The 27,494-nt window shown below is 40.2% G+C and overlaps 1 protein-coding gene and 1 long non-coding RNA gene across 3 annotated transcripts in view; one reads left to right on the top strand and one right to left on the bottom strand.

Annotated features, from left to right (window-relative positions):
- The first annotated feature begins 238 nt into the window (after positions 1–238).
- Positions 239–27,247, top strand: SAMD7 (sterile alpha motif domain containing 7). Its single transcript, XM_039487322.1, has 10 exons — positions 239–327; positions 9,016–9,083; positions 9,696–9,824; positions 13,453–13,579; positions 14,963–15,099; positions 16,403–16,481; positions 17,996–18,678; positions 24,624–24,745; positions 25,506–25,616; positions 26,686–27,247. The coding sequence occupies exons 3-10, from the start codon at positions 9,722–9,724 to the stop codon at positions 26,956–26,958; spliced, it is 1,635 nt and encodes a 544-aa protein (XP_039343256.1). The 5' UTR covers positions 239–327; positions 9,016–9,083; positions 9,696–9,721; the 3' UTR covers positions 26,959–27,247.
- LOC120371525 overlaps positions 8,098–27,494 on the bottom strand; it is a 31,207-nt gene continuing 11,810 nt past the window's right edge. For both annotated transcript variants that reach the window (XR_005584423.1, XR_005584422.1), the window contains one exon: positions 8,098–9,005. This is a non-coding gene — a long non-coding RNA (uncharacterized LOC120371525). The remainder of the gene's footprint in view (positions 9,006–27,494) is intronic.

The raw sequence follows: 27,494 nt of genomic DNA, 5'->3' as shown, positions 1-27,494 counted from the left end.
TAGGTTTATCAGATCAGCATGATGCTCTTCTTGTAATTATGTTTTTACAGCCTCTTTAAGAGATGGTAGAGGAGAAGGGCTTGTGATGTCAGAGTGGGTAGGGCTTAAAAAGAGGGATGAGAGCTAATCAAGATAAGTTGAATTTGTATTTAAAGCAAAGTCAGCGTTAGTTAAGACAGTTTTTTGACGTGTTAATCTTCATGTGTTTTAAAAGCTGCCAATCATGCGACTAAGGCAGCTTGAAATGAAGACTGATGGTGAACATACAAACTCTTGGATGTTCATGGTGTTCTCCTTTATCTCGAAACTAAGGTCTTCATAATAGGTGTAAGTATACATGTTAATGGAATAAAAAAATGTTAGTTATTTTAGCATAATGTGGCAGTATAATCATGGTTACATAATATCAGGAAATGTATGATTTTTCAGACGTTGGTATTAAATATCCTCACATCACAACAGAAAAATCATACCTCTACTTAGTCTCCTTTATGGCATATTTAAACCATGATAACTCTAGATACAGTAACTTTAGGAAGAAATAGGCATAGTATATGATAGGTAATACAGATGATAAATTATGTGTGTTGGGGCATTGGCTATCTGTTAGAAATATTCTCTTGATATATACTCCTTGCACATGTGGCTGGAAGCTTTAAAATTTTTACAAAATCAAATGGATCAGCTTGAAGATTTTTTCAAAATCTTTCATAAATAGAACATGTCCTGTTTTTCTAGATGGTTCATTGTTGCATATACATTTACTCTTCTAAAAAAATGCTGCCATGCTTAGCAGAAAATCTCAAACAGATACAATAGAAAATTGAATGCCACTTATCTTAACCCAGAGGAACTAAAAATATTTAATGAAAAAATATTCCTTAAAATTAACTAGCTGTTAAGCGGCTACAACTTAGTCTTCATGTTAATTTCTCTTATTTGAAGTACAGTAGAAAATCTCAATTATTTGCACTAATGACTGGGAAACACTTTATGGACTATTCTGGCTACTGAACCATAAAATATACTTCATTGTTTTATTTTTACAAATGTAGTTTAGGTCGATCTATCTGAGATGTCTCTAGCATGTGTAGCCTCTTGATATCTAATGGGTCCTAATGCTACTATTCTGCAGGATAATCATATTTTGTACATCTTTATACATTGTATTATCTTTTGTAAAAATATTGAAGTCTAAGGTGAAACTTCCTTACATACAGCTATTAAAGGGAGTATGACCACTAAAACTTGAAGAGAGTTAATGGATTTGTAGACTGAGAAAGATTGAGGCTCTACTTTATTGCACTGTAGACTTAATATTTCAAGATCTCTGGAATTTCCTTAGCATTTTGGTGAACATGAACTACATGTTGTCTGTTTTCATGGTGAATAATTTCTCTCAAGACCATGGAAAATCAGGATAGTCTCTTCTCTCCACACTCTGTACAACATACTCGTATCTTCCAGTCACCATCTTATGGAGAGAGCACTGTACTTACTAAAGACAGTGTTGACCCAAGTTACCCATGTATGGGTCTGATCCTGTACAGTACTGAGCTGAAAGCCCTCAGCTTCTGCTGAAGCCACTGAATGTTGGGCTGCTCAGTACCTCTCTGGATCAGGCCTGAAGTCTGAGATTTTATGTAGTAATTTCACTGAATAAAATGTAGTTTGGTTTAAGTCTTGTGGCTATGCATATTAACTCAGAAAATAACACTAGTCGTTGTGGGCTTGGTATTTAATTACAGCAGCTTATATATAATCTAAGGTGATCTCCAAAGAATTTTTTTTGGGTTGGTTCCCTTTTTACTTCATGATACATAAAGAAGGCCTGAAAAGTTTTTGTTTTGTTGTGTTTTTTTTTAATCAGCTTGTTTTATCTTAGACATACAAGAAATGTCAAGTTCAGTTTTCTCTGATTTTGCTGGAGAAGTTCTGGAAGGTTTTCGGGATGTTTATTGTGATCTCTAATACCTTAACTGAAGGGGGAGAGCATTGAATATTTACCAAAGGCTTTCTTTAGTCACACTGTTAGTTAATCACTGCAGTTGAATAGGTGTATAAAAAAACCCCAAACACCAAACAGTTTTAATCAGGCTGAATAAAAGTCCCTTCCTCTTTCAGCAGCTCAGCTTTTATTCTCTTGGCTCTGGTGATGATATTATCTACACTTGGATAGGATTTTCAAATAAATTTAAATCAGATATCCAAATCCCAGTGAAATTCAATGGGATTTGGGAGTCTAACTCCCTTAGGTTCCAGTCTAGTTCTCCAGTTGTCAAAGAGTTTTCCAGCTTATCCAGGACCTATATTTCCAATGTTACAAAACAGACAATATAAAAAACCCAACCTTTTCATGCCAGCTTTATAAATCAAAAAAGTTAAAAGGTCACTAGGCTCCAATTTTTTCCTCTTTGCTGGTCCCCATTAATACAATAGACCATCTACTGCAAGGTCATAGGTCTGAGGCATTTAGTATGATGTACGAAGCCTGGTAATTATTATTAATTTGTTTTCACTGTACCACACCTTTATGTTTCTGAATAGTTTGTGTTCAGGAGCAGCTCCTTTACTGGGAGTCCTGGTGGATGCAGAATGCTCGAGAGGATGTACACACAGAGACACAAATGTACTGTGCTCTTATTTAAAATTAACTTCCATTAGAGGTCTGCTTGAGCCTAAGTTTATGGCCCAACCTGGACCCTAACCCCTGCCCACCAAATCTGAGTCAGCACCATCACTATCTCTGCCTGTGGGGTTGGCACAATGGCTGTGTGCCCCACTCCTGCCAGCCATTGCTCTTTGCTGTGCTGTGGGTGCTACAACTCGTCAGCACACTCACTCCACAGCACACAGAGAGGCAGAGGCCAGCAGGAGCAGGGCACGCAGTTGCCACTGTGAGAACCCCGTAGACAGGAGAAGGCCATCAGAACTGACCAGATCCAAGCCCAAGAGGGTCCAGTGGCTTTCTGTCCTGACCCAAACCCAAAATTTGTAGTAGGTTCCCTCTGGGGTTGGGTTGGGTTGCAGGGCTCTTATCTTGTTTTGTTATTTCCCTTAATCTAAATATGTAATTCAGACTGATACTAGATTATACACTCTTAGGAGCAGGGCTTGTGTCTTCTTACATGTTTGTAAAGTGCCTAGCACAATGGGGCGCCTCAGCTGAAGCCTTTCTTTGCTACCACAAATAAAAATAAATATTAATAGAGCTATGGTTGTGTGAAAGATGGTCCTGTGGTTAAAGCACTACATTGAGACTCAAAACATCTGGGTTGAAGTCCCAGTTCTGCCATGACCTCCTGTGTGACCTTGGCCAAATCACTTAATTTCTCTATACCTCAGTTCCCCATGTGAAAAATGGGAATAATAACTCTTCCTTTCTCCCACCTTTTGTCTGTCTTATCTATTATATTGTAATATCTTCAGGGCAGGAACTGTATCTTACTAAGTGTTTGTCAGTTTGTAGCACACGGGGGTCATGGCCTGATCTTGGTCATGTCTTTTAGATGCTAGTGTAATACATGTAGCTAAAGATTGCCTTAGAAGTGTGCAGAATAATTAGCCTGCTCCTATCTCCATTAACTTCAGTGGGAACAAGATCAGTCCTAATAATAACTACTATTAAAATCAGCCCCAGCATGTGGAAATTAAACTCCATTTACTTCAGTAGGGGCTGCACCCACTAACGTCAGGATTGAATTTGGCTCTAGAATTATTTCTTAAGGCCACTATACCTAAAAGACTAGATGAATGAACTACAGCTTCCAATTTTGGTATTCAGATGGGTCAATAATGGTGTAACATGCTGATATTTTCTACAGTTACACACATTGTAAAAGTATGCAAACTTCATTGGCGACATACACAGAGTAAATATAGTTATTTTTCTTCCTTGAGGAGGAAAAATTATTCTCAATCCAGTTTTAGGACTAGACTCTAATCTCAGTCTCAGAGCAGTTTGCGCCCACGTATCTGGGATTAGAATTTAGCCCTCTAAATCTAGTCTGTCAATTTGTACCTTACCGCAATCAAAGAAGCATGTTTTATGCTGTTGTCTGATACATTAGCATATTTTTTTCTTTATTTGTTAGAACTGCCATTTATTTTGCTAAGTGTGGACTCATGAATCCAGCACAATTTTGAACTTTAGTAGTTATAGGGTAGTTTTAAGGCAAAAACAATACAGATTTCAGGTTTTACTGTTGGGACTAAATTTATTTCCTTTTAAACAGAATCTAAACTTGCTATAATTGAGGCAACCAAGAAAGCTTTTCTAAAAGAAGAGGCAAAAAATGTCAGGAGAGAAATATACAATATTTACATCAATATTATGTTGAATACTATTCAAGAATAAGATGTATTTTTTAAAAAATTGTTTCCTTTCTCTTTAACTTACTTGAGGATTTTAAAACTACACTTATGTCCTTCAAAAAGAGTAGAGCAGAACCATTGCAATGATATATTGCAAATTACTTTTTAAATGGTAATTCTGTATGCACATGAAGTATGTCAAAGCAGTATTTAAATTAATGAAATCTTAATTTATATAACTATAAAGAAGGACCGTCTTCCAACAAGTCCATATTATACATGATATATTGTGATTGTTAGAGTAGGTTTTGCCAAAAGCAGTAGATTGCTTTGAATAAATTGTCTAGATACATATGACTGCTATACACATTTTAACACTGCACATAACATCATTGAATTTGTGAGTGCTTTTAGTTCATGAAGTTTGTGTCTTGCCACCTCTTGCCTAATAATTTGAGACAGAATTAGCACTGGGTGAGTGGTTCTGCCTGCTGCCAAGAAGGGTTTGTTGAGGGTAAGAATCCAAAGCTAGAGATTAACTTGTCTTCATCCTTGTAATGTGCTGTACAGCCAGGATTTGTGCAATAGGATCAGAGAAGAGTCATACATGAATGTAGCACTGGACAGCTGGTGTGTATGCATTTTTTATATGAACCCTGCTTCAAAATTTTGAGCAGCCTTTCAGTTCTCACCAATGTTCTAGCTAATATATGAATCATAAGTATGCTTTCTGTATTTTCAAAGTGGTTTTGTTTTATGTGGCAGTTTGTAATATGATAGCTGTTAGGAGGCAGAGTGAGCCTTTTAAAAGAAACATGAATTTGACCCATGATTTAGGGCACAAGCTAATTGCTGTTTGGTATGGGTAGGAATTTTCCCAAAGGAAATAGCATTACTGAGCTTGCCATGTACATTGTGTGTGTTTTTACTTCTCTCTGAGGCTAGGTCACTTCTAGCCTTGAAGCAGGCTGAACCTAGACAAATTACTGTTCTCTTTCAGTAAGGCAGTTTCTGTGTTTTCAGGTCAACTGAAACAAAACATTTAAGTTCTAATCTTCCTGCAGAGAGAAACCATATGCAAGATTGTGTCAAAATGAACATAGTCCAAATTCACACTAATGATATTCTGAAGTTCAGTATAAAGAATTAGATTTGGAATTTCAAAGACGAGCAATTGGGAAATTTTCCAAGTATAATCAAAAGAAAACCTAATGTAAATTACATGGGATTTACTGAGGCACCAGTAAAAAACAAAATGCCTTCATAGAGCCATTAACATGAAAAACTCACATATGAGTGGAATCTTCTCTCCGGCTTGTAGATTTTCAAAGCCTGGTGTTTCACTAAAAGCATCGGGCCTTTGTGGAGGAAGCCATAGATTTATAAATGCAGCAAAAAGTCCTGTGGCACCTTATAGACTAACAGACATATTGGAGCATGAGCTTTCGTGGGTGAATACCCACTTCATCACATGCATCCGACGAAGTGGGTATTCCCCCATGAAAGCTCATGCTCCAATACGTCTGTTAGTCTATAATGTGCCACAGGATTCTTTGTTGCTTTTACAGATCCAGACTAACACGGCTACCCCTCTGATACTTGACACTACAGATTTATGTTGCTCAATTACATTAGTTAAGACCATAGTGACTTGATGTGGACAAAACCTAAGATTCCTATATTGAGTGTATCAATTGATACTAGTTTGGGTCTTGGTATTTGCTGATCTTTATTCAAATGATAACCACATATCTGCAAATATTTCTCATGCTTCATCAGATTAATGGAAGCTGAATTATTTGCTGCCATATTTCGAGAGGACATTTCCAGTAGAAACATCACCAAAAACAAAAAACAAACCAACAACCCAAAACAAAACAAAAAAAAGCAAAACAAAACCCATCCAAGTTTCCCTAACAGGTGCTTCAAGGCAGTATCTGAAATAGCCCTGGCACTAGCTCACAGAACAAATGTGCTATTTAGCAAGAACATGTTTGTCAGCAGATTGTAACTTTCTATACAATCCATGACCGTAGTTAACTTGTCAAAATCCAAATAATTTTATGAATGACATGGAAACTAGTGCTAATGGTCACCTGCTAACTACAGTCACCTTTACCTGGTCTAAACTGAAAAGTTTTAGTGGGCTAGCTATTTTGGTTAGGGATTTTTTTTTTGTTTTTGTTTTTTTTACTGAAATAGTTACACCAGTAAAAGTTCTAGTGTGGATACAGTTTATAGTTGATGTGGATGTGCCTTATAGTTATACCAATATAGCTTAGTCCTTTTCCCACACAGGAATAGCTATGCCACAATAAAGCACTTTTATACCAATACAGCCATGCCCATGTTAGGGGGTTGTAATGCTTTATTCTGGTATAGGTAAAGCAGAACAACTTTCCAGTGCAGACAAATCCCCTGGCAGCTGTTAATATCTTATTAATGTCAGGTTTTTGTATATAGTTTTTCTGGTTTACTAAAAAGGAAAGCAAAAAGACACTTCCTAGTCTCCAAGCTCTGTCCCCACACCCAGCCCTTGCCACTTCACCTCCCACCTCCAAATACCCCACAAGCCAAACCCTGAGGAGGTTACGACGAAGCTTCCCCTATAGGCAGGCTGTTTGGTAATTGCAAAGGTTTAGTGCTTTCCTCTGAAGCATCCAATCTGGCCACTGTCAGATATAGGAAACAAATTAGGTAGACCACTGGTCCAATACAGTATGGCAATTCTACATTCCCTCCCGCTAGTTACCACCTATGCCCTGAGCCATTGTAAAAGTGTTTCAGTTCAGCACTAAAGAGCTTTAGCACTAAGGCACCTTTGAAAATGCTTTAGCGTCTCAGAAGCACTTTGGCAGCTCAGATGCACTTCAGCAAACATCCAGCATCCTAAACCACTTTATGACTCAAGTGCCCTAAAAGAAGTGAATGGAAACACATCTCAAGGTGCATGTTCAAACCCATATCTTGAAAACTTGAAAGATACTAAGCTATTTATCTTCAAATTTGTCTTGATTTTCCTCCTCCACAAGGACTACTGTCATGGTCAGCTTGGTGTCTAGTGTTTTAACCATTTGTGAGTCATGAGACTTTTTTTTTTTAAAAAGTCATGTTTTTTCATGGTGACAATAATTCCCTCTCCTGCCACCGTATACCTCAAATGGCTGAATTAATTTAATTCACATTCCTTCAGTAAAATTCACTTTGGGACTAGACCAACTATGGGAATTGTTATAAGATGGTAAGGTTTTCTGAGAAATGGGGGCTCGAATGGAATCCCACACTCATTCCGTCTCACTGAAAAGTATTTGTGATTCAAGCATGACTCAACTATGCATATACAATTTATTATAAAGTAACTAAGGACATGGTTACTCCCTTGTTTTGGAATTGGTTTGGAATCCACACAAATTCTAAGGATTGATTCCCTGAAAGAATATAGATATCTGATAATGAATTACCCTTTTAAAAGTATGATTTTCTGTGGAGAGCTTGTAGATTTTGGAAGTCCATGTTCATTGTCTCTCAAAAATTTCCATAGAAAGTGGGCTCAGTTTACAGCTGAACTGCTTACAGATTGTTTTTTCCTGCTTTCATGCCATCACCAGTGCTAAAGCTTCCTCCCTGGGCCAAATTCTTCCTTCAGTGACACCTGTGCAACCCCACTGTCTTCATGGACTTTGCACAGGTGTAACTGATTGGCCCTATAATTAGATTTTAGTGAAAAATTCTGTTGATGATGACCAGACATGAATAGACTACACCTCACTCAATTTATTGGCTCAGCAGGGATACAAGAATGGTGGGGGGAAAGGGGAATATCAGTAAAAAAAACATTTTAATCTATGACGTTAGCCAGTACAGCATGACTGAATACATGCAAAGGGGTAGATCTAAGTAAGAAGTTGCCAAGACATTTTTCAGAGGAGAATGGCACTTTAATATATCAAAACTTATCACCATATGCCAAAAATAAGTTGGTTAACAAGCCATATAAAATCAGATAAACCAAAGCCCTAAAATGGTTTGGGCCCTGCCTGCTTCAGAAACTATGTCCCTTCTTGTGTGAAAACATGGCTTTTGAGATTAACTGAGGTGCCTCAGGTGCCAGCTCCCTGCTTAAATGGGCATGGCTGGTGGCAGGGGATTTTCAGTGAAGGTTCCTTTACTCTGGGGTTTACTTCCCTCACTTGGTCCAGCAGCATATGACCAAGACCTATTTCCTTAGCAGTTTAGCACTGGCTAAATAAATAGTAATAGTGGCCTAAATCATAGCTGTAGTTTGACTACCATATTTGGAGGGGCAGCTCCAGTGAGACCAATGGGGCTATGCATAGAGAGGCAAATTCCATGCCTGCCCAAGGCTTGCAGTTTTGGGGGGGGGGAATATCCCCCACACTCCCCCCCCCCAAACTTTACCCATGGGCCCAATCCTGTTCCAATAGTAGTTATAGCAAAACTCACAGTGAGTTTAATGGGAGCAGGATCCCTGCCTAATATGAGCAATACAGCATGGACTTAACTTGTCTAGCTTTGGGCTTCATTCCCCAAGGCACGGCTGTGAAGATTCTTGAGTTGAGAACTGCTGATTTAGAATGAAGTTGGTACAGTCTTGTGTTCACAGATGAGAGTGCCATCCGCCGAGTTTTGATTCAGCACTAGTACAAACATTTTCTGTCTTGTTTTGTCTCCTAATGATAGAGCAGAAAACATCTGATCGTTCTGAAGACCCAGACCGTAAAAAACAGCTTGTGGCACCCCAGCAACAGGTAGGCACCTTAGAGTTATTTTTAAGGATAGCTTATTAAAAGTGTAGCCTAAATTTAGTTGTTTTTGTTTATTTTTTCCAAAGAACAGCAACTGTTGTGCTACTGAAGGCTTAGACTTTGGGACAGATTCTGATCTAATTTAAACTGGTATAATTCTGGGGCACCTTCCTTCACTGAACCTGATGAGGATGGACTAAGTTTACCCCATCTCTGTGTGTTTTTCTTTGCTTTATTACCTATGTAAATTTCATGATGTTTTGGTTCACTTAAAAAAAATCCAGGGGCTTTTGGAACACACAGGAAAATTAGTGTTGGTTTAAGTTGAAATTTTAAGTCTCAAAGATTTTTTTTTTTTTTAGCTTTGGAAGGAAATAGTAGCACTAGAATTCTGGCACCTTTGACATGGCTACTAGTTGTGAAAAATTCAGAAAGGCAAAATCCCACAATATCTTTCTGTCATATGCCCTATGGTATCTACAAGCATTGCATGTTGGCTTTGCAGATCTATCTGTTTAATAGAAAAACTATATGTGGGACCTGAGCTCTTTTAACCTGTTGAATATTTTATGATCTTCTTGGGCCCTTCTGACTTCATTCTTTACATTGGAAAAGGGAGGTCTGCTGCATCACTTCATGACATGACTCCCCGAGATCACATGAGAAAGATGTCTATACTTGGGGAACAAGGGACGTTGGATGAAAAGCACTTATACCGATTAGCAAGTGGCATGGCAGCAGGAGGTAAGCTAGAACTAAAACTTTCCAAGACCGTGTTTATAGTATTCACAACATGTATTCAATATGTAAGCAATAATGTCTGATAAGTCTAATGTTCTGGAAAGATCCCCTCCAGATTCCTGACCAGGACTTGGGAAAAACTGAATAAATGGCTTTCAAAAAGTTCACAACAAATTTTATATGGAGCCCCAGTGGGTCTTTGGGAGTTTAAAGTTTGATTCTGAGGTGCTCTAGCACCTGGGAGGGCACTGCTCCTGTAACTCCCATAGATCTAGGGCCCAATCCTGCAAGGTGCTGGGTACTGAGTGGAGCCCTGATCTTCCACCATTCAGTGGCAGCTTTGTCACTGACTTCAATGACTGTAGGATTGTGACTTACAGGAGGTACTTATTACTTTGCAGGATCAAGTCTTTAGTCAACTATGAGCAAAGCTGATCATTATGTTCCCCAATGCACAGTCTTTTCTTTGATTCAAGAAACTCCCAGAACTCTGGGACACAATAACAGGGCATGCACAAGCTGTGTGGTACAAACTTAGCAGCACAAAATGTGCATCTCTCTAATAATTTATGGTCATACAGGATTCTTTAATAATAAATATACTATTAAACAATGTTATTTTACTAAGATATTTTTGTTGGTTAATTTGTAGGGGGTAATAATTTTCCAGGGATTTTAAGCATATAATCTGAGGGGCAAATTTTCAAGGAATTGGTGTCTCTTATAGGTACACATTGTACTACACTCTGAGAATGCTCAAGCTTTGTGGGAAAACGGGCTGCTTACTGGTGAGCCCTATCAAGGGCAAGACCAAGTCCTGGATATGTACAGATGAGGGAATTTTGAAAGGAGAGTCTATGACTGTGCCTTTGCAGCCCCATCCTGGCAGACCTAAGAGCAGCAGAAGTGTCATTCAGTTGGTCCTGTTCTCTTCCTCAATTCTCCTTTGTTCCCAGCAGGCTGGTGGGGAGCTTGAAGTTTCCATCTATTGGAATATGCCCCAACTAATACTCTGTATATAGTGCATTTGAACCAAATCAAACTTTAATGGTCCCATTTTATATTGGGGGTTCTGTTTATAAAGGGTTAACAAATGATTAATAAATGTTATAAGCATGTCATAGACATGAGCAGCATATATTACAGATGGTTAAAAGCACATAGGTAGAAAGTGGTGTGGAAGGTTTATAAGCCATGGTTATAAGCAGCTTTTTGACCTGTTGGACTCTATAACAACTGATAACCATTTATTAAAACATCTATTAATCATTTACTATTACCCGCAATGAAAGTGTGACCACTGTAATAGCATACTTCAAATGCTAGCGTCAAACATTGCAACTATTGGTCCTGCAAAATAAATGAATAAGGAAAAGACCATTTCTCAGACCCTACATCTCTGCAAGAAAAAGCAGAGGAAAGAACATCAGTGGAGTTTAACATGACAAACAGTACTGCTGCAGATGCATGTCCTAGCAGCAGAGTAAAAGACAAGTTATAATAAAATCATCCTTTTTCCCCTCTCCACTGTCATCTGAATTTGAGTTTAGTTGAAGATACTGATACTTCAGGTGCAAAGACTGAGGCTGATGATGGAATCAATCAAAAAACTAGCATCACCTCTCACAGGTTCTAAGGATGTGAAGGGTCCTTGGACCCGTGGAACTTTTAATTCATTTAAAATTTAAAAATAATTAAAAACAATCAAAACAAATAGGAAAAATATATTTCTCTTTTACCTGACTTCAGTGGAAGCCACGGGTGCACTGAAAATCAAGTACTTATGTCCTATTCCAGAATCCATTCAAATAAATGTGAGTCTTTCCATTGACTTCACTGGACTTTGGATCAGACTCTTATGAGATCCTTATATATGGAATTCTGTATTTACCTTTCAACACCCAAATCTGAAATAGTTCCTGACTCAAAGCCCCATGCTTATTCCATTAGATTACGCTATTTCATATCAGGACAGGTTGGCGTTTTTCTTAGCTAATTAGAGTCTTCCATTTTTTCATAGATCTGCCCTATCATTAAAAATACAAATTTCCACAAACAGCACACTTCCTATACATCACTACTCCTTCATACTTTAATAGTGGTGAGGTATGCATCAACATGGACTGTGTAAACTGTCACTGTGTTTACATGAGGCTTTGCACGTCTTGTTTATTTCTGGTGCAGTCAAAGATTGTATAATATTAGGGCAGCTGGTTAATTGCAGTTAGCTCACATGATTAACTCAAAAAAATGAATTGCAATTAAAATGAATCACGATTAATCGCCGTTTTAATCAAACTGATAAACAATAGAACACCAGTTGGAATTTATTAAATATTTGTGGATGTTTTTCTACATTTTTCAAATATATTGATTTTAATTACAACACAGAATACACAGTGTACAGTTCTTACTTTATATTATCATATTTGATTATAAATATTTGCACTGTAAAAATTATAAATAAAAGAAATAGTATTTTTCAATTCACCTCATTCAAGTACTGTAGTGTAATCTCTTTATCATGAAAGTTGAACATACAAATGTAGAATTATGTACAAAAAAATAACTGCATTCAAAAATAAAACAATGTAAAACTTTAGAGCAGGGGTTGGCAACCTTTCAGAAGTGGTGTGCCGAGTCTTCATTTATTCACTCTAATTTAAGGTTTTGCGTGCCAGTAATACATTTTAACGTTTTTAGAAGGTCTCTTTCTATAAGTCTATAATATATAACTAAACTATTGTTGTATGTAAAGTAAATAAGGTATTTAAAATGTTTAAGAAGCTTCATTTAAAATTAAATTAAAATGCAGGGCCCCCCAGACCGGTGGCCAGGACCTGGGCAGTGTGAGTGCCATTGAAAATCAGCTTGCGAGTCGCCTTTGGCACGTGTGCCATAGGTTGCCTACCCCTGCTTTAGATACTAGAAGTCTACTCAGTCTTACTTCTTGTTCAACCAGTCACCAAGAGAAACAAGTTTGTTTACATTTGCAGAAGATAATGCTGCCCACTTCTTGTTTACAAGTAGAACTGAGTGGACTAACAGGCTGTAAAGTTTTACATTGTTTTATTTTTTAATGCAATTATTTTTTTGTACATAATTCTACATTTGTATGTTCAACTTTCATGATAAAGAGATTGTACTACAGTGCTTGTATTAGGTGAATTGAAAAATACTATTTCTTTTGGTTTTTACAGTGCAAATATTTGTAATAAAAAATATAAAGTGAGTACGGTACATTTTGTATTCTGTGTTGTAATTGAAATCAATATATTTAAAAATGTAGAAAACATCAAAAAATATTTAAATAAATGGTAGTCTCTTATTGTTAACGGCCTGATTAATCGTGTGATTAAATTTTTTTAATTGCACAATCACAATTAATTTTAATCGCTTGACAGCCCTATTATAATATGCTATATTGATCAATGAGATGCTCAGTGTAGCTAAGCGGGGGATATAAGTCTACATTTTTTAAAATGGCAGTAAGTACTTTGTGTCTTGTTTTCCTTATTAATAGGTGGAATATAAAAGATTATATGCTAATTATTATATTTCTGGTAAGGTTCATACTGAGTATAGAATCACTTACTGAACTTACAATAGAATTTTATATGCTTTGTGTTAGAACTGCGACAGCGACAAGAAGTGCTAATGAGAAACCAGATGATGGCAGTAAACCCTCAGCTAATGGGAGCAGGCCAGCAGAGAATGCAGCCAATTCCTTCACAGTTTGAACCTCGATTTGTAGACAGGTATTTCTCCCCACTTCTCCATTGGATTTAAAGAACAGCAGATCACCTTATATTCATGAATGTGTAAAGTGTTAAGATTTGAGATTATTTTTAACACAGTCTCTAGTCTCTAAAATAGCCTTAATAACTAAGGGATGGATGAAGCTGTGTGTGTCTCCTTAGCTCTCCCTTATATTTAAATTTTAATATCCCTGTCTTTGGATACAGAATACTACATTGTTCCTGCTATGCTCCTATCCACCTTTGCGCATAGCCCTAAATTCCACATGGACAATTGCTGAGGCAACTGTCTAATACCAGTTACTCTGATTTGAAACATATTTATTAAGTCCCCCTCAAGTCCTAAGGTGAACATGGAACATTTTCTGACATAACTGGATGGCCTATTCCATCAGTACCCAGAAAGACCAACATTGAAAAGACATGCAATTACTGACTCCTACTGCTAAGGACAGGAAAGTGTTTGAGTTACTTCCCCAGGATGTAATGCCTTTCCTGACCACTATTGATACAGACCAATCTGCCAGGAGAGATGTCCAAAGGACCAACGGGCATCAAAACATTACACAAACAATACAAACCAAACAGGGCAGTAATTTCTTTGACAAATGTCTGCAGCCTCTACTACCTTAGGCTGTGATCTATTCTAAGGAGACTTGTGGTATGTCTACATTGTGATTAAAAAAAACCCTGGCATCAAGTCTCGGAGCCCAGTTCAGCTGATTTAGGCTTGCAGGGCTCAGGCTGCAGGGCTCTAAAATTGCACTGTAGATGTTCTGGCTCAGGCTGGAGCCCGGACTCATCTGAGCCCAAATATTTACACTGAAATTTTATAGCCCTGCAGCCCAAACCCTGTGGGCCTAAGTCAGCTGACTTAGGCCAGCTGCGGCTATGCCACAGGTCTTTTCTTGCAATGTAGATATACTTTTTTGAGATTTAGAATCTAATGAGAGTTGTGACTAGTCAGTACTTGCATGGGAGACCTTGAGGAAATGCAGAGTGTTGCTATATGTGGCATGAATGATTCAGTAGATCTTTCCTCTGAGTCACTTAAAAATCTGTGCTCGAGGGGAGTGTTATTGGTGATGCTGTTTTTCAGCTGAAAGGTAAAATTGAACCTGACCACTTGGGCTTGTAAAAACCCCCAAGGCCTTTTACATAAGAATTTAGGTCTTAATCCAAGTTATTTTATTACCTTATTACTTTTTAGCAAAAATTTTTGAGCAAATTCTGCAAATAGCATCCCAGTTCTGCCTCAGTCAAATGTGCCAGTCCTATTAAAGTTAAAGGGAGCTGAACCAATGTACGTGAGTGTAGAACATGACACATTAAGTTAGAGCATATACTTTACATATCTAATTGTAATTTTCTCTCTTTCCCTAGAGATTTGTTGCCTTCCACTGAAATGATGGCACCAGCTGACCCAAGACAGATCCATGTAGCTTCCCACCTTGGACCTTCAGTCCCACAGCATGCAAACATGCCAAACATATTGTCCAATCGGGTTTATCCTGGTCCAGGTAACAGCCAGTTGAATGATCCTGTGAAGTAATAGGGTACTACTGAAAAAGTGGATACTCCTAGTTTTTCATCAGGTTTGTCACTGATGACAATAAATAAGTTTTATTGTATTTACGTTTGTAAAATAGCCTTGAGAAAGGAAGCAGCCTGCCTAGCAGAAATCCCAATCTGCACCAAGATGAGACTTCAGACATGCAAACTAGAATTTATTAGGCACATTGGGCTTTCAAGATCCATCTCCATCCTATATGCTTGTGTGTGTGTGCACACCCTCCCCTTGCTTTTGCATTTTCCAAATAGTATGGCATTTGTCCATCTCTCTCCATATAAGCAGATGTTCTAGCCAGCAACATTTATCTGACTGGCAATGTTCTTTGTGTTACACACATTTAACTCTCCGCAATAGGATTTTTTTTGTCTTAGCTGTTTTAAGGGGTTGTTTCACTGGTCACTTTCTTTGATCCTGTTGCCAGGACCTATGTTACCTGGATATAATTTATTCCCATAAAATGGCTACATATTTATTTTAATAAAGTTTAGCTTGTGGTGCTCAGTCCTAAAGCAAGGGGTGGATACAGTAGCAAATTTCATGGTTGCACAATTGTGCAACACATGTCATGCTGGGAATAAGAAGTTAATAATGGACCATATCTTGAGATTCTTACTCAGGTCTGAGTAAAAACTGAGCAAGGACCCCAGATTTGCTCAAAGATGAATAAAAAGGCACTAGAAGCCACGATGATCCAGAAACAGGAACTTTTGGCTTCAGCTTCTCACCCTTCTGTGAGTCTCTGACTTTGATTTACCACATTTGGGTCTGAAACAGTTCTCAGAGAGGAAATGCTATTAAAAAATTACATGTAAGACCATTGCAGCTAGCCTGTAAATAGACTTTTAAGGAGTGTTCTTACATTTCTTTTCCTTTTTTAAACTATCAGTTATTATGTACTCAGTTGGTCCTCCATGTTCTTCAAAGACAGAAGTTATCTCATAAATGTCACTGCTCTCCCTTGCCTTAGAAGTATCGATGACAGGTATTCCTAAGGTCCTGACCCTACAAACACTTGATACTAGGCTTAGTTATTACTACTGTTAGTCCCATTGAAGAGAGAAATGTTTGCAGCATCTGGATTGAAGTTATACCAGTGACTCTGAAAAATATTCCATAGGCTACATTTTCAACTGGCCTTTTAACTGTTAACTTTTAACAATACTTTTAGGAGCATCCAACTATTTCAGGGAATGTCTGAAGTGTGAGTGCAATTCTAAACCTTTCTAACCATATATATTTATTTTTTCTAGGATATAGTTTTCTCCAGCCAGAATCCATGGAAGCTGTGGCCAGAAGGCAGGAGTTGGTTCAAAAACAAAATATTGCCAGGTACCTGAATGTAAATTTTGCACTGAGGTGCAGGCCTGGAGTGGGGAGAAAGGAGGCAGACTGGGATGGTTAAGCTGCAGATTTTGTAATACACAACTTTTGGTGCCCCGTTAAAGGTAATTGCAGTACTTGTTCAAACCATCCAGATATATAAAAAATCCTCTGTTTCAGGAAGCCAGGGGCACAGAAAAACTTTCTGCTTTTCTCCCTCATTCTGCTTTTAGCTTTAAATAGCAGATATAAGATATAGGCCCAAGCTGGAACATCCAGAACTTGGTTAAAGATTGGATATGGATCTAGACTTTGCAGCTTGGAACTCTAGATTCAAATACCCTTGACCTTGGGAAAACTCAGAACCGGATCTGAACTTGGCAGTTTGGACTCATCACTCATAGTATTTTTTAAATTTGGATTGGAGGGTTGGAAATCCCTACACCCTGTACAGGATGCCCAGATGTCCTGGTTTAGTGAAGCAGTCTTGGTGTCATGGATGATTATATGGAAATCTGGTGATTGGTCCCAGTTTCAATGTAATCAGCTGGATTCCTTTTCCCATGTAGCGAACCCCTCACCTTTATCTTCCAAGAGGAACTTGAATCCAAACTAGGGTTACCATAGTTCAGTTTCCCAAAAAGAGGACACTGCTAGAGGGGGGAGGGGAAATTGGGAGAGGTACAGCTGGGGATGCTGGAGGGAGTACCTACAGTGGGGGTACTCACTGGAGGTGGGAGGGGAGCCAGTCACAGCTTCCTGCTTCTGCACTGGCCTGTCCCCCTAAAGGATCTAGTGCCAGGAGAGGACTGGTATAGCATAGTGGAGCGCCACCTGACCGTCAGCATCTACCTCCCTTCTCTGGCAAGCCACCCTATGCCAGATACAGTGGTGGGCGGCTGGTACAGGAACCTGTTCCATTGGCTTTATATCAGTGGGTAGTTCCCTCCACAAAGGTAATTCTCATATTGTCATTTACTGTCAGAATACAGCCCTTTGCACCATCTGAGCATTAGACAGAGACCAAGGTGCATTGGAGAGTTGACCCAAGGTCTTTACTTACTGTTAATTGGCTCTGGCAGTATAGTCAAGGCCCCATGCATAATACGATTATATTACTGTATCAATTGCCACATAAGTGCCCTTTTTCAAGGTGTTGTATAATTTTCTGCTTGGAATCTAAGCTTTTTAAGTCTCTAGCCCTTGTGGTGGTGAACTGAGTGTAATTGATGCTGGGATGCCCGTATTATCAACTTACAAATCATGCTTTTGTTGGAAAATATTTCATCCCTTATTGTCACAAGCATAATATTCTGTGAGTTTTCTTTCGTGCATTTGACAACACTTTGTGTATAGTCACTTCCTCTATTTCCTCTGTTGTTCATATGTTTCACACACAGCAACATGGGAAAGAAATATTTTTCTATTCATGTATTATATCGTTCTAGTTTAATCTGTCATTGAAAAAGAAATGACAAGAGAACTGATCAGTCCTCACTGCTAATGCTCTGTTTACTTCTTAGGATGGAAATGGAAATGAGTGCTATTTTTCAACAAAAAGAAATTGAGAAAGCTCATCGTAAAGGGCTACTAGGTTTGGAAGCACCTTTCCTCTACCATGGAATCCCAGCTAGCCCAGTTGCTTTCCGTGGCAGGCACAGACATCCTGAAGGCCACCTTTCTAGCGACCTATATGTTCATCGAACCACCCTTGATGACCTTCATGGCAATACCATGCTCATGGCAACCAGCCCATATCCTCCAATCAGCAACCTGCAAAGGGAGAGAGGCCGTCGGCCAGGGAGAAGAGCTGGGAATCACAAAACTAGTGATTGCAATGCCAATGGTGCCAAAAGCCAAGCTGAAGACAAAAATGCAGACTCTGCTTCCACCACTGCTGATGATGAGAAAGAGGACAAGAAAGAAACAGAGCTTGAGATGCTGAACAAACATGAGCAAAGCAAAACCCATGTTGAGCCATCTGCTACTGCTGTGAAAAGCTGTAAAGAGTATGAACACAGCCTGAGAAAAAGTTGTGTTACTCATGAAATTTCCACTGAAACAAATGGCTGCAGCAGTGCAAATGAGAAGGATCCCAATAACTCTTCCACAGCCTTTGATGACAAGTATATGTATCCTTCTGCAATCCCATTCTCAGCACTGCCATATAGCTTCCCAGTACCCAGCAATCCATTACTGCCTCCAGGTTTGTCAAGTTGGCCTCTTTTTTTTTTATTGATTAGCTTTCTCATCATCCTCTTTTTATTTAAACCCCACTTACAATGATAGAGTCAGGGTTTCAAAATGTGGACTCCATTAATCAGGGGCATATGCTGCAGCTAACATGACCTGATAAGTACACATCAGTGATGGCAAACATAGTTATTTCTCCCATTTATAGAGATCTCCACATGTTATTTGCTGGCATATGAACGTTTCATTCTCTAAGGCAGTGATATTCAATCTTGCAGAACCACGTGGGAAGTAGATGGAGTTACAGAGGAGCAAAGTCACAAAGTAACTTCCTGATGCAAACATCACAATAGTGTGTCATGCCATTATGTTGTTACAAAATGATCTCATCACATGCTGATGGGATACTAACACATATATCATGTCAGGATAATTTTGTGGTTCTCTGCAACCCCATTTGATACATTCTGTCCCCGCAGCTCCTCCAGGCTGCCTGGTGGGATCCTGGCAGCAACTGCCCATTTGAGCAACAATCCTATGTGTGTGTCAGGCAGCACAGGAAGTTCTCCTATCAGCTGCCCTCTGCTTGAGACCAAATTCATGCCTCAGGTTTGCTATGTACACATGATAGCTTACGTCGGTGTAAATTATGTCACTCAGGGGTATGAGTAAGACCTTGTCTGCACTATACAGTTTTGTTGATAAAACTCAGCTTTTGTCAACAAAACAATGGAAGTTTACACAATGAAATGTTCCTCTCATCGATGTAACTCCACATAATAAAACCACCTTGACGAATGACATAGAGCTTTTTGCAACGTAGTTAGAGTGACGCAGCGGCAGTGTAGACACCTCACTTGGTTATGTCACCCTAACTTGCCTCCAGAAGGCGTTCCACAATGCCCATCATGACCACTCTGGTCAGCAGTTTGAACTCTGCTACCTGAAGGTACATAGGTATGCGACCCTCCTCCGTTTAAAGGCCCGGGATTTTTTGAAATTCCTCTTCCTGTTTGCTTGGCGTGCTCAGTTCACATAGCATCTTCCCAGGTGACCATGCCGGCTGTATGCAGCAGACGTGCTCCCATGTGGAGCACACCAGAGCTGTTGGATCTGCTGAGTATATGGAGAGAGGCAGCTGTGCAGTTGCAGCTTCACACAAGCCGTAGGAATTTCGATAGCTACGGACTGATTGCTAGAGGCATGCAGGAGAAGGGGCACAAAATGGACACACAGCAGTATCGTGCTAAAATCAAGGAGTTGAGGCAGGTATAGCGGGAGGCCAACCAAGACACGCTGCTTCCATAAGGTGCTGCACGCCATCCTCAACGGTGACTCCACCTTCACTGTCAAGAGTCCCATGGATACTTCGAGGGCAATAGAGGCAGCGGCCAGCAGACTCAACTCTGATGAAGAAGTGATGGATGAGGAGGTGGAGCTAGAGAAATATGTGGAGCACACAGCCGGGTTGTCTGGTGGTGTGGTGTGTCAGGACCTCTTTTCCACTCCGGAGGGGTCTAGCCAGTCCCAGCACTCCAGCTATGACATGCAGGATGCCGGAGAGGGGAGCTCTGGTAAGTGCTCATTTTGCTTTCATACTGCACGGTGAGAGGAGATTGAGCTCTCATGTACTTTGTTATATGGCAGAGGAGGGATAAGGGACAGAAATTAACACCAGAACTTGTCCATCTACGCCAGTGGTTCTCAAACTTTTGCACTGGTGACTCCTTTCACACAGCAAGCCTCTGAGTGAGACCCCCTTTATAAATTAAAAACATTTTTTGTATATTTAACACCATTATAAATGCTGGAGGCAAAGTAGGGTTTGGGGTGGAGGCTGACGGCTCGCGACCCCCCTTGTAATAAACTCACGACCCCCTGAGGGGTCCCAACCCCCAGTTTGAGAACTCCTAATCTACGCAGTGAGGCCATGGTGGGAACGTTTGGTAATATACACGGGGATGTCTCTGGAATCCTCCATAGTGATCTCTAGGAAACTTTCCTGTAGGTATTCTGCAATCCCCTGCCAAAGGTTCCTTGGGAGAGCTGCCTTGTTTCTCCCCCCACTACAGGAAACTTCCCATGTCACCCAGCTCTTATTTCTGCAGGGGCCAATGCGGCACACAGGCCAGCAGCATATGAAGCCAGTCTGAAGCCACACAAATGCAGGAGATGCTCCCTTGCAGCCTAGGTTACCCTTAAGAGTGAGATATTGAGTTTGATTACCCTAGCCTGTGGAAAAAGTACAAAAATTCAGATTAGGCTCCCTACCACCTTATAATAACCCCCTTCACAAACCACCCTTTGTCCCTTCTTGTCCTTTCTGCCTTGCCCACCCCACCTCCCTGGGAACGCATCATAATTGGGACTTGCAGCAACCTGTGTGCTAGCCAAGAGGCGGTGAGAAAGAGGTGTGTGTGACTTTTCTGATTCACAGTTGTGAGCGTACTCACAATACTGTCTCTCTTCATTGTTTCTTTGCATTCTGCAGATGTGCCCTTGAGAACACATTCCTCCATGCCGGTGGAGTGCCTCCATCAGATAAGGCAGCAACCCAGGAGGAGTAAGGATATGTTTCGTGAAGTGCTACAGTCAAGAGATGCAGCAAACAGCCAAATAACAGCATGGAGGGAGACAGTGAAAGACTGAGGCTGAATAGCCAGGAAAGGACACAGGGGAAGAAGCAGATGATAAAGTTCATGGAGGACAAGACGGAGATGTTGAAGTCCCTCATTAGCCTGCACTCAGAGCTATCTGTGCTCAACTCCCACTCCCACCACTACAGAACTCCAATCCATGCCCTCCCCAAACTCCCACACCGCATTCATCATGTGCTCCCGGTCCCTCACAGTACCCCATGCACTCCATGTCTAGGGACTGATTTCCAATGAAAATGGGAATTTCACCCAGCTGTGAGAGCCCTAACCACAAGACTGTTCCTCATTTTCATCCTGTTTGTTCAAAAGTTTGTGTTTTATCTCTTTATTAAACTTGAGTCTTTGAAATAAAATGAGTCTGTATTTGTGAAATACATACATCACTCAGTGCTAACATTGAAACACAGTGGCTATAGGTAGGAATATTTGCTTCTTGCAATTAACGCTCATGAAGCAAACACTACAGGGATAATTCATGGCAGCAAGTAAACATTGCCTGGTCAAATGCATCAAATAGACACATTATTATGAATCATTGTCAAACTGCTCCTTTAAACCCTCCATAATTTGAATTGCCTCCCGCTGCACCCCTCTAATTGCCCTTGTATCTGGCTGCTCAAAATCAGCTCAGCCAAACAGCCTCAGCAGCCTATTCCTAGGGAAACTTTTCCCCCTTTGATTCACAAATATTATGGAGAGTGCAGCAGGCTGCAATAGCCATCGGAATATTTTCCTCACTGAGGTCTAACTGGCCACCAGTGACCTTTTAATCAGCCGAAGGCACATTCAACAGTCATTCGGCACCTGCTGAGCCTGTTGTTACAGCACTCCTTGCTATTGTGTAGGTTCCCAGTGTAAAGCTTCATGAGCCATAGGAGCAAGGGGTATACAGAGTCTCCAAGGATCACTATGATCATTTGCATATCCCGCATTGGAATCTTCTAGTTTGGAAAGAAAGTGCCAGTGTGCCGCTTTCTACACAGTCCAGTGTTCCAAAAGATGCACCTTCCCTGACCACCCTGCACTGACATCAGTGAAATGGCCCTGGTTGATGTGCGCTGTCACATGATGTTTGGGGGCCAAAACTGGGACATGCATTCTATCTATTGCCATGCCGCAGTTAGGGAATCCCATTGCCTCAAAGCCATCAATTATTTCCTGGATGACAGACCGGTAGCAGTCTGGAGTTGTCAGCTTCCACACACTGATCGCCACTCGCTTTTGCACAGTGAGGGAAGCTCTCATTCTGGTGTCCTTGCACTGCAGTACTGGAGCAAGCGCCACATGCAGTTCCAGGAAGGTGGCTTTGTGCATCCAAAAGTTCTGTAGCCACTGCTCATCATCTCATACATGCATCATGATGCGATCTCCCACTCAGTGCTTATTTCCTGAGCCCAATACCGATGATCCACCATGGCAACCTGGTCCGTGAATGCCAGCAGCAATCTTGATTTGTTTCCATGGCAGACAGAAAGGCAGGCATCACCAATTCACTCTCTGTTTTGCAGCTCATGAAATACTGCAGGACCAGCCGTGTTGTGTTCATAATGCTCATCACCAGAATGGTCAGCAGCTCAGGATCCATGTCATCAGGCAGAGATGGCGGGCACACAGTTTACAAGGGCTACTGAAAAACAGCACAAAACAAAGTAGGAAGCCCATGGAATGATAGGATGGAAAGAACTGCATCAATGGATTGCGAGCAAGTCCCCATGATGCACTGCAATCTGTTCCCAGAGCTCCCAGCAGCAGAGGGCAACAGTGGTTGGCGAGTTTCACTGTGGGATAGCTACCCTTGATGCAATGCTCTCTCTATTGATGCAAGAGCAACAACTGTGGATGTGCTCATCTGACACAAGGGCCATTGTGTAGATGTGCTCCACTGATGTTATTAAAGAGACTTATGATTGTTGACAAAACTTAAGTCGACTTAACTCTGTACAGTAGATCCCGTGAGTGATTTAAGTTACACCAACCTAAGCACCAGCATGGACAGTGCTATGTCAGTGGGAGAGCTTCACAGGATCACTGTTCTGCAGCCATTGCTAAGTGCTCTAACAGCAATGGGTCCAATCCTGACAAAACTTCCATTCACTTAAATGGCAGCAGGTTCAGGTCTTTATCCTAAAACATCCACAAAAGCCAGTTTGTATTGCTGCAAAATGAATTCATTAGCTTGCAGACTTGCGTCACATGTTTGTTTCCTGTCTGCAAAATGAATTTAGGTTAATACAATGCCAAACAAACCAAACAAAAATTGCTGCAGTTTCTGAACTAGCCTCTCTCTTCTGCCCATACTCTTTCTGCATGTATTTACAGCAGATATTAGTTGTGATGGGCTGAGTTGGGTGCATATATAATCTGTGTATAACAGCGGTTCTCAGACTTTGGGTTGGGACCCTGAAGTGGGTCACAACCCTGTTTTAATGGGGTTGCCAGGGCTGTTTTAGACTTGCTGGGATCTGGGCCAAAGCCCAAACCTGAGGGCTTCAACCCTGGGTGGCGGTCTCAGGTTATAGGCTCCCTGCCTGGGGCCGAAGCCTTTGGGCTTTGGCCACCCAGCCTGGGGCAAAGGGGCTTTGGCTTTGTCCCCCTCCACCCAGGTGTGTGGCTTGGGCAGGCTCAGGCTTCGGTCCCCACTCCTGGGGTCCTGTAGTAATTTTTGTTGTCAGAAGGGGGTTGCGGTGGAATGAAGTTTGAGAACCCCTGGTGTATAACATGCATTCTGAGCTTTGTTATATTTTTTATGAAGTGCTGTTTTGTGATTTTACAGAAGATGTCCCTAGTACAGTGCTTCACCTAGAGACTGATGTGCCTTCAAACAGTATAGAAGATGTTGCCTTTTAGTATTTACCTGGAGACTGACACACATAATGCAGTTCATGCTTCATCATGATATGAATGAGTGTGACACAGAGCACTGTTATCGGCTTGCCTGTTTGTTCACTTGAAATATTAGTCAGTCAAGTTAAAATAGTGGTAAGGTATAACAAATCAAAAGCATCAGATAATGTAGTCTTTAGAGAAAATGCTGTGGCATGGTAGGCATGTACAGTACCATCAGTAGAGAAAATAAAAGTAATCAAATAAAAGAAAAAACCAAACCCTTCAGAATTAGAAAGTGATGAGTGACTATTTAGTATGTTGCTTATGACTATGCTATAAGTACGTGACCATATAGTCTTGTTAGTATATGAAGTAGGTCCTGTAGATGTGTAAAAACTCTTACTTTTAATAAGGTTTTCTATTGTTTTGCCTGTTGAGATGACATAAACACAACATTTTTGTTTCCTTCTCAAAGGAGCGCATGGCCTGATTTTGAGTGGAGAAGATATTTCTTCCATTGAAGATATTCGCAAATGGACTGTTGATGATGTATACAACTTTATTATTAGCCTTCCAGGTTGTTCAGATTATGCACAGGTGACCACAAGTATTAATCACACTTACATTTTTAGATGTTTAAAGATACATGCTCTGGATTTAAAGTTCTGCTAACATTATTTTATCTACTGAAATTAAATTATTATTACTATTTATTATTTGCAGTAGAGTATCTTGAGGCTCCTTTGTGCTAGGCAATGTGTAACCATGCAGTAAAAGATAGCAAACAATGTAGGTTAATGCTCGTTTGTGGTTGTATGCTGCAATACAGAGTGTTCTATCATGGTGTAATATGAGAATGTTAATAGGAGAACAACTGTATAAGGAAAGTGTTTTAATACCCCACCCTCTGCCAGTATAGCACTTGCACAACTTTCAAACAGGCAGAAGCAATTGCATGGTCCTGTGATGTTAAGCAATGTTTTAAGCAATAGTGAAATTACTTCATTCAATTTCATGAAAAATCATAAGCAGTGTAAACAGGAGGCTGAAAATCTGCATATTCATGGATAAAAAATGAATGACTAAGACATGAGCCTCCCTGTAATTGATCACTTTTGTTAAAATAATAAAACTAAATGATGTTGCAACATTACACAGCTGGAACTCTGAGAGCAAGTGGATGTGCTGCAGGCACAGATGATGACAGCCACATCCATCTGCTCTCAGATTAATATAAAGCTGAATTACTTCCATGTTACTGTTTCCTTCCTTTATTGTCTGGGTATCAGGATTAAAATAGAAGACATAAAAGAGTCTGTTTTAACAAGCCATTGTGTGCATTTTATTGTTTGATAAGGTATTTAAAGATCATGCTATTGATGGAGAAACCCTGCCACTACTCACAGAAGAACATCTGTTGGACACAATGGGATTAAAACTTGGACCAGCACTAAAAATTCGATCTCAGGTACTGAAATGCTAAATGGAGAGAGAATGAAAGATTTGTGTTGCATGGGAAGGTGACAAAATTGTGTTGATTTTCTTTTAAGTTATAACACTCTTTCACTCATAAAATATCTGAAATAGTATTGTGACAGGGTGCACTATCTAGTCCCAGTGGACAGTGCATTAACTCCAATTCAGCTTCCCTTTGCTTTTCAAGAGTGCCCTAGGGAAGAACTATGAACAGCTGCTTGAGAGACAGTGATGGAAGAGAATGCCTTTGGGAAGGTTGGGATACATAGCCAGGGTCATAAGATTGGGTTGAAATTAGAAAGACTTGTCTGATCAATTAGTTCATCTCCCCTTTTTTCCCTCCCTCCCCTGACCAACAGAGGATTGTTCTCTCCTGTAGCTTCTCCATTACTTTGACCTGTCCTTTAAAATAACCCAAGTGATGAAGCTTCCATCACTTTCTTTGGGATAGCATTCCACACTGTTACAGATCTCACTGATAAGAAGGTTTTCCTGCCTATCAGTTACAAATGTCCTGTTCTTAATTTCATCCACTGACTTCAAATTTGTTCTCATTTTTCTTTGTCTCATCTATCTTTCTCCTAACCCATGTTCCTTTTCTTCTTCTTCTTAACCCATGTATATCTCTCATTCTCCTCTTATTAAACCTATTTCTCTCTTCTCTTAATCATTTGTCTTATGTACCACCAATAGCCTGCATTATGCATGCTGAAGCGCACCACCTACTGGGAAGAAAGGAGCTTCTTGTCTAGATTCAAAGGGTGCTTGCTCTCCTTCCCCTACAGATTGTGCTGAGCACAGCCAAACCAATTCAGCAAAAGTTGGGCATAACTGAAACTGAGAAGCAGGGGCAGTGGAGGACGTTTCTGAATTCTTGCTAACCATCCTTAGATCTGGCCCTATGAGATGGCTGGAGGCGATACAACCTGAAGGCTCTGAGGTCATGTCCCCATCAGCCCTGTGGATAATTTGGACCTACATTCAAATTTAAGGTTAAGATGAGCAATTAGTTAAATTGACATTATTTGAAGTAATTATTGTAATTGCTTATGTCTTTAAAGGTGTCTCGGCGGCTGGGCAATGTGTTCTACATGATGAATCTTCCTATGTCCATGCCCCTTCCTTCTGCTACAGGCAAACCATCAGAGCAGCCCTCCGACATGACCTCCCCTATGCACTGCAATAGCAGTGGTGATACACTGGGCAGTCCCTGCTCCCAAGACCCAGAAACTTCAAAAACAGTGGAGCAGACTGTTTCAGAAAACAGGGAAAATCCATGTGACACAGCTGGAGCCCAGACTGACTTTCAGATGATCAATTTTCAGAAGAGCTGAGCTGGGTCCAACATGTACAATGTTTTCAGTAATACAGTAGAACCCCTATGTTACAAATGGTTTCAAGGAACATCTGAAACCTTCATAAAACCAGGGATAGTGAAATAACCTCCAAATGCAGCAGGACTCAGTAAGGTATTTTTAAAAGCATTTTTTAAAAAGTGCAAATACACATTAGTGCAATTAATTTCAAGTGCAATTCATACAAGTTAATATTAATGTAATTAAAGCCTAAATGTAAATCAAAACTCCAAAAGTATCATTCAGAACTGTTAGGATTCAAAGAAAACTGTCTTAGGGCTTGATCCCGCAGGCTGCTGAGTGCTGAGGAACTAGCTGTTAGAGGGAAAAGAATAACACTGAACAATTGGCTTTTGCTCAGCATCTCTTAGTGACTTCTGCTGAGAGCCCAATTCTGCTTTGCCAGTCAATGGCAAAATTCATATGGAATTTAATGTGAGTATATGGGAACAGTTTCAAACTATAGAGAAATTTGCCTAGTGCTCTGCAATTTGAGTAAATCTCAATGCCCTCCC

This window comes from Mauremys reevesii, linkage group 9 (genome assembly GCF_016161935.1).
Source record: "Mauremys reevesii isolate NIE-2019 linkage group 9, ASM1616193v1, whole genome shotgun sequence".
NCBI lineage: Eukaryota > Metazoa > Chordata > Testudines > Geoemydidae > Mauremys > Mauremys reevesii.
Note: the sequence above shows the minus strand (reverse complement) of the source record. Positions and strands in the feature narration are given on the sequence as shown.

Coding starts and splice junctions, on each gene's coding strand:
- SAMD7 (XM_039487322.1), top strand. CDS start 9,722: ATGACTCCCCGAGATCACATGAGAAAGATGTCTATACTTGGGGAACAA. Junction 16,482..17,995: donor CAAAAACAAAATATTGCCAG/GTACCTGAATGT, acceptor TTTACTTCTTAG/GATGGAAATGGAAATGAGTG. Junction 25,617..26,685: donor CACTAAAAATTCGATCTCAG/GTACTGAAATGC, acceptor ATGTCTTTAAAG/GTGTCTCGGCGGCTGGGCAA.